We start from the raw sequence: 11,966 nt of genomic DNA, 5'->3' as shown, positions 1-11,966 counted from the left end.
CTGCTCGTGACCCTAACCGGGATAAAGGGGTGGAAGATGGCCGGATGCATGAAATGGAAATAAAGGACACAGTTTCGTTTATGTAGGTAATATTACAGGTAATATAACGGATTGTGTGTCTGTAAATTTGACACACCCACTTCGCCGTGTTTTCCGAAACATCAGCGGGTGCTATACTGTTTTCCGTCACTCCCAGCGCCGTTTCCCAAACTCCTTCTCTTTCATCAGCTGCTTCCCTGTTCATGGTATGATAGTCATATTAGTGTCACCTGTTCCCTCCACATATGCTACTGTCCCGACTGTTAATTTTTAAACCCTGCAACCAGAAACAGACGCTCCATGTATCATGTGAGACCTGTACTTTACACCTCAACATGGTTTAAATCATGATGTTGTTGAGGCGGGACAGAGAGAGGGACCTCTGCTTTGCCTGGTTTAAACAAGGGTTTTACTACTAGAAACTAGGCTTGCATTTTAAACGTTTTAAAGACGAATGAAGGTATCATCATCACCGGCTTATAGGATGGTAAGTTCCACATCATTTTACTATTTTATTGCTAGGATACTTTATTTGAATGTTTTTTTGTTTTATTACTTTTTGATACCGGGAATAATCTCATTCGGTAGTCCCATAAATTGTCAAGAAATGTTTTGTCTTCCACAAAAGGCAATTTATTACCGCAACAAACCGGATCATTTTTGCAAGAAACGTGTTTATTTGTAAGGTTTTGCTCATAATACCTAGCATCTGCCGCACATAATAATGCATATAATTACACATCTAATTATAGAAAAAAAGCCAGAAGCCTCGTTTTCCGCGTCTATAATAACTATTATCTGACCTTTTACCATGCTCCAACTATGGAGATGATCTTTAACCTCCCAAGACCGCTGCTTGTGCTACTGCTGTGTCAGCTGAGGTTCTCCCCTGCAATCCGACCAGCGCGCTGGGACCAGAGCGCACATCGGGTCGGGAACCGTCCAGTTCCGACAAACTGCTCTGAAGCCTCTGCAGCGCCACCTGGCTGCGGGAGCCAGACCCACACCTTGGACCTGAGTTACAACAATATCTCCAGCCTCACCTGGTCAGACTTACCGTGTCGCACGTCGTGTGCAACTCGGCTTGATCTCAGCCACAACCGCATCCAGGAGATCCACGACGGAGTGCGGGCTGGTCTCCCGCGTCTGAAGGAGCTAGATCTGAGCAGTAACCTGCTGCATACCGTGACCCAGGAGCTGTGGTCAGGGCTCCAAGCCCTGGAAGTCCTGGACCTCAGACATAACTTCCTGACTGGGATTCCACCATCTGCCTTTGGCGGCCTGCGCAACCTGCAGACGGTGCTGCTGCAGAATAACAGCCTAACGGCGATCCCACAAGGTAAACAGCGTCGGACCTTTAATGCGCCAGGGACTGCAAATACTATGTAGGAAGTAAGGAAAACTTACAGATATCATTCAGATGATTTATTTAGGCTATATTTACGACTAGATGAATTTGAAGTTGGATTTAACAACGCAAAATCTAATCGAAGTGGTCTGTTCAGTGACTGCAAAGCCGTGTAATGACACTCATTTTTGACGCCGAGAAACATGGTGTTGGAGTCAAACTCCGCCGGGTCCGTTGATGAGAAGAGATTTACAGCACAGTCGAGGAGTAGTTGCAAGTCACCAGTTTATTCTCTGACAGATTATAATCTTGGAGCGACCATCTGACATACATTCAGCATGTACAGCAAGAAGCTCGAACCATAGGTATCAGCTCTGTCCCTTTATAGGCCTTCTGGGGTGTTGTCCCCCTTCTCGGTACTTTTCCATCTACGTGACTACAACATATTTTGACATTTGCTCTAATTAGTCAGTGAGTACATGTTCTCCACTTTTTGTTAAGTAAAAGTTAAAAGAAGCATCGGTTAGGCTATATGATGGGTTCCTGTTTTCCCGCTGTCTGGGACGAGGTCACCCTGACCTGCTCGCCCGCTGTCAGTTCCTGATTTTTCCCAACTGCATGGGGTGAGATCACCCCATCCTGCCGGCCTAGTATCAGTTCCCATGTCTTGTCTGCATTATGTTAGACGCTGTATTATTATAAATTAGTAGTTGCATTATTGTATAATTAACCCCTCAATGGGCACCAGATTAGCCTGTCCTTCTGAATATGAAGTTTTGCAGTTATATCACCTGGTTCCTATGGTGAAAAATATGTATATTATAAGTTAAAATGTTACGTATTCAGATGCGGCCGCATTTACCGCCGCACCGGCGAATTGCCCTGAGCTGTAATTGCTGGGGACTCGGACCGCTGCCTTTCACCCTGGTTCACTTGACAGGAAAATGGGGCAGACGCAGCTGGCAGAAACCGGTAACTGGCTACGAAGATTATTTAATTTATCATCCTTTCTGACCTAAATTTAGGATGTAGATATTACAGAAATCTCCATATTTCCATTCCGAGACATGTTAGATAGAATGGCAGAATAGCGTCAGCGGTACAAGAATGATCAAGTTTAGTTTTTAATTACTGACTGATTAATACTAGGTCTGTATGAGACAGGGCCGGTCCTAGCCGAGGAAAGTCGGCACCCGCTCAGATGTTGGTGCCCTAGTCGGCTGCGTATGTCACCTACAGGATTGACAGTCCAGTGTCTGTTGTGCCCTCTACTGACTTGAAATTGGTATTGCAGCGCTATGCAGAGTGAGCAGCTTGCGCGTTCTCTTCCTTGCGGGAAACCGCATCCCCAGCGTGGATTCGAGTCTCCAGCTCTGCTCTGGGCTGCAGGAGCTGCACCTGGAGCTCAACCTGATTTCCGAGGTGTCCCCAGAGGCCTTCTGGGGGATGGAGAAGCTGAAGGTGGGTGATCCATTGTGCCAGGGGGACTTCAGCAGTGGAAGAGCTACAGGGGCATCCTGGAGGTGATCCGCAAGAGGAGGAGGCAGTGAGGAACAGAAACAGGGGGAAATAAGTGGAAAAACTGACGGGGAATGGCCAGGTGACCTCAGGGTGCAAAGACAGGGCCCCACTCCACACCCACCTACAATTAGCTTCCAATAAAACTTGGAATAGCAAATTTTATTCATTGGACTAGGTGCCCAGTCACCTTAGGATGTGGAGTGATCATTATTGGTCTATATTGGCATTTTGGCAACATTTCTCTTCGGAGAAGCCATTCACATTTCTAGTGAAATTCATATTATGGAGTTTTAGTAAATAGTACAGAACATGCTATTCCTACCTGAAAGCTAACCAGCGTGTGTGTAGTTAAAGAGCCATCATAGTGTCAAGTATGAATTAGGATAGTATAGATGAAGTTTTACAATTTGTACTCTAGTCTACACTGCTATTCCAAAGCACTAAAACTCATCCTGTACTCTGATTGGCTGGTTTGAGCTGCTGTACATTTGGCGCTGACATGAAGTAGGCAGGGGGCATGAGGGGACTTTAAAAACTGTTTCGTAACTCAGGTGCTGAACCTGAGCGCCAACCTGCTGCAATCCATGCCAGTCACCACCATACGGGCCCTGAGGGAGAGGGGTGTGGCTGTCTATCTCCATGGCAACCCATGGGGGCTCCACTGTGAGCAGGGGGGCCACTGCCTGGGGCTCCGCGGCACGGTGGTGAGCACACTGCAGGAGGACACAGCCTTGACGCTGCAGTGCAGAAGGAGCAGGCATGGAGGTGAGGAAGGATCCATTCCAAGCCAACATGATCTGCAGCTGTTAAGGAAAAACAGTTTGAACCCATAGGGGGCAGAGTAGCACTGTATAATCAATCAATTCATTATTTTTCTTCCCATACAGAATTTCTGTACTGGCAAACCCCATTCGGCCAATGGCAGAACAGCAGTGGGCAAGGTGACCCCACCCCCCTGGAAATCTTGGCCAATGGCAGCTTGAGGATTAGCCGGCCCACCCCTTATCACAATGGACTGTACTACTGCCTCCTTCAGGAGGGTGAAGGACAGAGCCTCCAGCCATACAGGGTCCGATATGTGCCAGCCAGCCCGAAGAAGAGCAGAGACACTCAGGGCTATCGAGGAGTGGTGTCCCAAAGCCATTTTGAGGCTGCGGTAGTGGCTGCGGTGACTGTCACCTTCCTTGCAGGGTTCAGCCTAGGAGCCTTTAGTAGGACCTACCTTAACCGCTGTCTGCAGAAAATGAGGGTAAAGCAAGCAAAGGAAAATGCTGTGCACTACAAAAGGACAACCTTCCGGAAGGGTCCGGAAGCAAACATAGAGGACTCTGTGAACATCGAGATTGGTGATGAGTTGTCACGTGAGCCCAAGCAGATCACGCCTCCCAAAAAGGCCCCACGGACCACACTGGCCGGACAAGGCGAGGATGATGATTCGAACCAGGAAACACCCGGCGGAGAGGACACCCATCCGGAACAGACGGTGCCAGGAGACTGTAACCTCCATGGTGATAGTGTTCAACACCCTGAGGACCAGGAGGCCACCAGAAGACAGACGAATGACTCCTCGGAAGAGCCCCAGAAACCGCAGCCAGCCCCCCGACCGTCCAAGCGCAGGGTGATCAAGCTGTACCACTACGACGAAGACGGGAGCCCCTACGCCCCCGTGCCGGAGGCCGAGGCCCCACTGGCAAAGCAGAGGTCGCTCTCTCTCACCCGCTTCAGCAACATCATGAGCGCAGGCGTGGGGCCGGACACCAGCACGCTGCCTCCCCAGGGGCCCGAGCCCGAGCCCAGCCGGCGACAGCCTGGGGGCGGCACTGCAGTGTTTGAGCTGTCAGCGTGACCCTCATCCAGCCCCTCCCCGTGCCCGAGACCGCCATAACCCCCCAACATCAGCATTCACAGACGTTCAAGTCAAAGAACCAATCAGACTGCATTAAACAGTATGCTGAATTGCTGATTATGCAAAACTATTTTAATATTCTTGCCACTATACTTAATTTTTCAGAAGATCTTCATCTATCCTCCACGGGGGCAGCGGCATGAGAAGACACAGCCAGGGGTGGGGTGGGGTGGGGTGGGGTGGGGCATATTCCTACCCACCAAACCATCAGGCCACCCATTCAGTTTAGTATTTTTCTGCATCTTGAACAATGTCATTTGTTAAATTTTGAAAATCACATACAACCTGCAATCGTTGCAGTATTCCTTAGGCAATACTGATGCAGTTTAACATAAGCGATTCATTCATTAAAAGCTAATTTGAGTCCGATAAATACTGACCAAAAAAATCATTCCTGTGCTCATTTAAAGAGGAAAAGTCGTTGAGTGGCTGAAAGCTGAAATTCAACATGAACTCTGTGTGACTCCTGACAATCCCGTCCCTGCAGTGGAGGAATCAGTGTCACATACCATCTCCAGTCTTTTATTCTTACTCTGAAAACTATAAATGAGGTAAGACAAAGGAAACCCTAACAGAGACCCAGTGCCTCTTTCAACACTGGACACTTAACCGCCAGTGCAGATGGAGACACAACTGAATCCCCTTTAGTTTAAATTAACACTGTCAAAGTCCATTTCCAATGGGCTGCATGGCGGATGTGAAGCATTCCAGCTGGAGTCGGGGGGGGGGGGCATCTGCCATCTGCACACCCGCCGCTTCCTATGCCATGCCCCCGCTAAACCACCAGCCGGGCCTTCTGCCATTCCACGAACTCGTCCAATAGCACCGGCCCTGGATGGGGGGAGGGATGGAGGAAACAGCCAATGAAAGAGCGTCATACAGGAAACGGGTCTCATGTCACTTCAAAAACCAGCATGCTGGGCCCACACAAGGCCAGAGCAGCCAGTTTAGCAGCCTGCTCCATAAACTACCAAGCATCTGGTAAATTCAGCCACGATTTTCAAGTTAAGATTCAAGCAGCATGGAGGCCATAATTACACTGGTTCTGTTTCGCATTGTGTTACACGAATGTGCTACATTCATACCCATAGTATTTGATGATCTCACCATGCTTACAAGTCTGCTGGCATTTGGATCCTTAAATGTGCAGAACTAGTTACTCCAACATGGGTTCAAACTTCACCCAGCATTCTACCACATTTATGGCCATGCCCTTCTACACCCTCCACCATGACCAGCCCTACCACCCACTCATTAACAGAGCAGGCATGGGTTCAGCTCAGCGCACCAGAACCCTTTTGGTCGATAAGAGAGAAAGTAAACCTTTCGGTTCAATGCAGGACAGCTGAAAGGCCAATGATGTCTAACGCCCATGCAGACGTATGCGGTGGGATATACGTTTCGCTACCTCTAGAGGGAATTCCATCCCCAGATTATTTAGTCCAACAAGCTGCACAAACTCACACGCTCCATCCTCGTCGTAGTTCCGGAGGTCCGTGTTCACGGTCCTGCTGAACTCTAAGACGTTATACCACTGGTCCTTGTTCATGACTTTGTATTTTGATTGCTGGAAGAGAATAGGGAGACAGTAATTTTCCTGTCTCCGAACTAATAACCCCACCCATACAACAAACATACAGGCATGCAAGACCACGGAAGACACTGCCCCCTGGTGGTGGGAGGACCCATACAGGTCCAAATCATCCAGTGTCAAATCACATTTTGAAAAGCCCATTCTGAACACAATCCTCAGATGTGCGCTTAGTCTCATCACCAGGTATAGAAGAGGGGAGGGAAAACCCAAATATACACGTACCTCCAGAAACTGATGGAAAACCGGGAAGAGGGGCCACGTCCTTCCGAGAATTAAAGCTAGCATTGACTTTGCTGTGTCCATATCTAGGCTGCGCTGATTCTTATCCTACAACCGGAGGCATCCATCAGCATCAACCACAAAGCTTCCCACACGAAAAGCATGCCAACGAGCATTTAGGGAATCGTCGTCACGGCAATTAGAAAAGCGGCTGGCCAGGCGGACGCTCACCCGGGCGAAGTCGAAGGCGTATCTGTAGATGTTCTTGAATGTGACGGGGTCGTTCAGCTGGGAGCGCAAGTAGTCCAGCTTTCCCTGTAAGCGCTCAGGCTGATCGCACCTGTGAGGGCGAGATCACGGGGGACATCAGGGGAGACGATCCAAGCAGGCCACCGTATACAGAGAGAATGCAGGGGCGTCGCTTACTGTAGTGAGGTCATGCCTTTAATCCACTCTTCTTTTGTGAAAAATCCCATATTTTGTGCTTCTAGCTTCCAGGCTAAAACTAACATAATGATCTGTGCAAAACAGATGAAGTGCCACGGATAATTAACACAAGATTAAAGCAGACAAAAGAAACACCAGGATAATTATATTACACTGCTGCAGATACACAGTAATTAGGTTATTGAATACTACCCATCCTACCCAACAGGCCTGTAGAGGCACCTGGATGGGGACGGGTCACGTAAAATCGAGTTCTTAACGGTTTTCTGTGATCCGGTGGTTGAGGTGGACCTGAAGGACCAGGGTCTTGAGAAGCACGGGAGACCAGCTTAAAAGAAACCAACAGCATCCTCCTCCTGTGCACCAGCTACACCAATTCAGCGTGATCCACATGTGGTTTTTGTTATTAGGGGAAACTCACGTTTTCTGGCTCCACACCAATGTCTTCACAGAACTTCTCCATACCCTCTGGGCCAACAACCTCATCTGTGTCTGAAAGAGTAAAAATCCTTTTCATTTCTCACTGATGTGTACCGGTCTTTCAGACTCATTTCCATCACCCAAACCTCTCTCGGACACCTACAACGATGCTTGATTGATGGTTGATGACAACCGCTGTTAACGTACTGCATCCGAGAGCAGAAACCAAGCTGGTACAGAACCAGGTTCCATAGACAGACTTTATACATCAACAATAAGCTACAGCTATGGAAGACAGCAAGAACAGAAGAATATAACATAACAGGTCAATTTAAGAGACACAAAGACAGAGAGGTACAGGTACACGCCAGCATACCCGTATACTCGTAGAACCAGGATTGGCACTTCTTACTGGAAAAGTGGTCTTCTGGGTTGATCAGTCTGCTGGGAATCTGTGTCCTGCAAAAACTGACCCGCAGACAAAATGACAAGTGGTTCTTAATGCTGAACTGTAAATGGTCAACAGAAAAATTGGTTTACAGCAAGGCCAAGAGTCTGCCGACATTCCTGCCAGAATGTTCATGTTCTGCATGTAACTGGACAGATATGCTGAGCACGGTGCCTCAAATGCTTCTCATTTTAACAGCTGGTGGCTCACGTGCTGGTGCAGGTCATGTACCTGGATACCTATCCAGAGAGAAATGTGCACGGCCCTGAACCTGCCAGAGCCCTGAACCTGCCATCATTCAGATAATTTATAATTGATACTTTATTGATCCCTGTGGGGAAATTTTTATTATTTTATTATATCAAGGGTCTTGCTCAAGGACCCACAGACGTGCTGAGGTTTGAACCGGCGACCTTGTGATTACAGGCACATAGGCTTAGCCCACTGAGCCACACGCTGCCCCAATTAAGGCAACACTTAAGAATCCAGCTGAAGCAGGACCAGCACTAAAGTCAGATCACCTAGCAGGCCTCTTACCTGGTAATTTTACACTTTTTGAGAGCAGATTCATCAGAGCCTGAGGACTTTCTCTTCTTCTTCACAGGCATGCTGATGACACCAGAGGCTTTATCAAACTGGGCTGTACCTAGGAAGCAGCAAAGGAGATCAGAAGCATGCATAGAGGACAGCCTACCACACATACAGCCAGAACAACCATGTCACAAGCAGTAATAAACCAGAGAACTGTACCTATGTAGTTAGGGTCACTCTGTCCATTAAGATGTACCAAACTCTAGACTTAAGAAGGGAAAACGTTATGGTTAGCTGCGAGCTGCAGAATGGTATTAATCTTGTAGTTTTCAATCAAATACCAATTGAAGCTTTCAAATCATTCCCTTCAGGAGATTTAAAGTTATTTCTATTAGTATCGCCAACAGTACATACATTATGCAGTTAACCCAATAAGGTGAGATTCAGACTTAGAGGGCTCACCAGAAATCAGCAATGCTTCAGTGTAGAAAGCTATTTCTGTAAGAGTGACAGGAGAAAGACTGAGAATTTCGCCCAACTGGAATAATTAGGAATAGCGCTCTCGGGAAAGGCCAATTTTACGCACGAAGAGAAACTAAAATAGTTACTTCAGCATTAGTTCAAATACAAGAACTCGTGGCCATAGGTGGAAATTAGCGGGAGAACATTTCAAACTGGATTTAAGGAAGCACTTCTTTACACAGCGTGTAGTCAGAGTATGGAATAGTCTTCCTGATAACGTAGTGCAAGCTGAATCCTTGGGTTCCTTTAAATCAGATTTAGATAAGATTTTAACAACTCTGAGCTATTAGTTAAGTTCTCCCCAAGCAAGCTCGATGGGCCGAATGGCCTCCTCTCGTTTGTATAGTTATGTTCTTATGTAAAAAGGAAAAGATCATCGGAACCGTAACGTTAAACCAAATACGGGCAATATTACGCTTCGCTTTCACAACTGTGCCTTGCAAAACAAGTTAGAACTTGATAAAAAAGGTGTTTCTATTTCATTACAATCATTCAGTCATACATACATGCAAATACATACATGAGCCGTTCATGTCAAATCACTGCATAACAGTAGCGGTAAGGTAAAGGCTAGTCTAGTCTAGACATAAGCCAAGAAAATCCGGCTCCTTATCTAAACTGGGAAGTGGATAAGTGTGAGTAGCAAATAGTATAAATAACTGAACGTGTCCGATCGTGTTTGTTTTATACTTTAATACCGCCACGGTGCGCTTTTCGGCCTCCGCTAACTGCGTCACTGCGTGGAAGGGCAGAAAAACCGGGCAAATGCGGCAAACTGCGTAGGAACAAATGAGGATGCGATGCTAGATACAGAGATTCGGGGGATACTGAAGCTGAAGAACATCTTGACAATCATCCGAGATACATACTTAAACATTATTAAACACAAGACACCAACAGGCTCCATACCACTGCCGATGCCAAGAGGAACCATAAACCAAATGTAATTAGGAATATGTGAACAGAGGCGACGATCAACGGTTTTTAAAGGAGATTTTAAAACATAACTTATTTAAATCAAATATTTAGCTGCATATTTAAGCAACACATTAACTATCAAAGTTAATTTCCCCCTATCGACTGCGCTATTTTAATCCCATAAGACAAAAATAACCAAAACAATACTAACAACGATACCAGCAACAACAGAATATTTAAAAATAAGAGACAAGAGAGATCCAACCAGATATCCAAGTTCTCCTCAACGGTGATAGTATTTTCTCCTGTATGCGCCGCAGTCGGCAACCAAGCGAAAAGCAGCTGCTTAAGTTAGCGGTCTGTAAGCCATTTAGCATTTCGTATATTATCTAAAACTAGCAGCGCCGCTTAGTCAGCTACTCAGATAAGCAGACAGCTAACAATTAGCATCTCACTCAGCCATCTGTTGATTTCATAACACCCCAATAACTTTACAAAGACTTGTCCTCATCGCAAAATTCTAAGTATATTATACAAATAAAATTATACAAAAATGTAACACCAACCTGTAACTCCTTTAACCAGCAGCCTATTTAACTAGCACCCATCCACATACCCCAACCTCAGGCAAGCAGTGCCACTTTCCTCACACCGGAAATACAAACTGTCTTCTTCCGGGGCGACAAACTTTTTCGGATCGTACCATGTTTTGATTTCACTAAGGTGGGCTGTCCCTCTTTGACATGTAATAAACACGTGAAACGGTATGACATCGAAGGAGACCGATTTAAACGTTTTATTTGTAACATTGAACAAATACATTTTTATTTTAAGCGTTTTATTATAAATGTAGTCACGTTATTTTCAACCCCCTCAAACCACTTGTTCCATGTCTTCCTGCACTGCCAGCTGGGGAGGTGTGCGTAACGTGGAAAGATGTCATCTTAATTTTTCAGTAAGCATATTACGTTTGGGTCTCATTTATTCAGAGGAAATTACTGGTGATTGAGACAAATAGGTTTGCGATATAATTTAATTCCAGGAAGGTCCTGTTAATTACGGTTTTCTTCACAGACCCTCCACCTGGCTTGATTTATCCAATTAGTAGTTAGTTATCCGTGCTATTTATATAGGGAGCTCCACCCTCTGCTCACATACGACCAGTATACATTTCTTATACAGTATTAAATCCTCGTCGATTCCGACAAAAGCCTCTGATAAACCTGTATTTTAAGTATTAAGCATCCTCCTATTAATGGAATTTTACTGTGCATTGCACATGGAGCGTACAATGGATATCAATAAAACAAGTAACAGCCTATTTACAGTAGGTTTATTTTGCCCGTAAAAGAAATTATACCACTTTAAAATGACGCAGTATGTTAAAATAATTTAGGCATATTCCAAGAACTTCATAAGAGCATCCATATTTTGTACATCAGAATACCTTTATGATTTGACAGATAATTAACTGGAAAATGTTATTTAAAGATATGACCAAACATTTCAATTTTGCGCGATATTCAATCCAGTTAATTAAGGAATACAATCATACTAATGGTTTCCTTAAAGGAAAACAGCCTCTGGTTTGCCAGATTTATCACTTAAAAAGTGATAAATTTAAGGGTCAATAATTTGACCCTTAAACTGGTAATTTATTTAAAAATACATATTGCAAGCATTGTTTCTAATCAAAATGAAAAACAAAACAAGAAATCATGACCATTATAAATACCTACATTAAGGTACTTGGGATACTACAGATAAACTCTGATTTAAAATATCTAGGAATACTGGAAAAAATTCAAGCAATCATATCTGAGGTAGGTAAGGATCATGTTCTGATGACCTCATGTTATGGCACCCACCACATGACAAACCACCTCAGGGATGAGAATGTGAGTGCAGTTGTGATACTTCAGCACCACACTAGTCTGGATGGAACAGTGTGAGTTTTTTTTCCGGTGATTGGAGTGCCAATCTTACCACCAACCTCCACATGTTCCCTGTAAGTTAGAGGACCTAATTGCAGGGCTGAATGTTGATTAACATC

At 45.4% G+C, this 11,966-nt stretch overlaps 2 protein-coding genes across 7 annotated transcripts; one reads left to right on the top strand and one right to left on the bottom strand.

Annotated features, from left to right (window-relative positions):
- The first annotated feature begins 48 nt into the window (after positions 1–48).
- On the top strand, positions 49–5,187 carry LOC111833783 (uncharacterized). Its single transcript, XM_023792375.2, has 5 exons — positions 49–526; positions 868–1,378; positions 2,682–2,848; positions 3,460–3,673; positions 3,796–5,187. Exons 1-5 carry the CDS (start codon positions 494–496, stop codon positions 4,752–4,754), a joined length of 1,884 nt encoding a protein of 627 aa, XP_023648143.2. The 5' UTR covers positions 49–493; the 3' UTR covers positions 4,755–5,187.
- On the bottom strand, positions 4,856–10,620 carry dcun1d5 (DCN1, defective in cullin neddylation 1, domain containing 5 (S. cerevisiae)). 6 transcript variants are annotated; one of them, XM_023792638.2, is made up of 11 exons: positions 10,480–10,604; positions 8,936–8,971; positions 8,693–8,740; positions 8,480–8,588; positions 7,871–7,962; positions 7,496–7,566; positions 7,054–7,145; positions 6,859–6,967; positions 6,631–6,735; positions 6,279–6,381; positions 4,856–5,645 (listed from the first exon to the last, which is right to left on the bottom strand). In XM_023792638.2, the coding sequence occupies exons 4-11, from the start codon at positions 8,548–8,550 to the stop codon at positions 5,590–5,592; spliced, it is 699 nt and encodes a 232-aa protein (XP_023648406.1). In that variant the 5' UTR covers positions 8,551–8,588; positions 8,693–8,740; positions 8,936–8,971; positions 10,480–10,604; the 3' UTR covers positions 4,856–5,589. The 6 variants fall into 6 exon arrangements, with proteins under 6 accessions (XP_023648406.1, XP_023648409.1, XP_023648408.1 ...); XM_023792641.2 differs by having other exon boundaries at positions 8,693–8,735; XM_023792640.2 differs by lacking the exon at positions 10,480–10,604 and adding an exon at positions 10,179–10,411.
- Between the last annotated feature and the right edge of the window lie 1,346 nt (positions 10,621–11,966).

This window comes from Paramormyrops kingsleyae, chromosome 17 (genome assembly GCF_048594095.1).
Source record: "Paramormyrops kingsleyae isolate MSU_618 chromosome 17, PKINGS_0.4, whole genome shotgun sequence".
In the NCBI taxonomy this organism is placed as follows: domain Eukaryota; kingdom Metazoa; phylum Chordata; class Actinopteri; order Osteoglossiformes; family Mormyridae; genus Paramormyrops; species Paramormyrops kingsleyae.
This window is presented reverse-complemented; position numbering and strand designations above follow the sequence as displayed.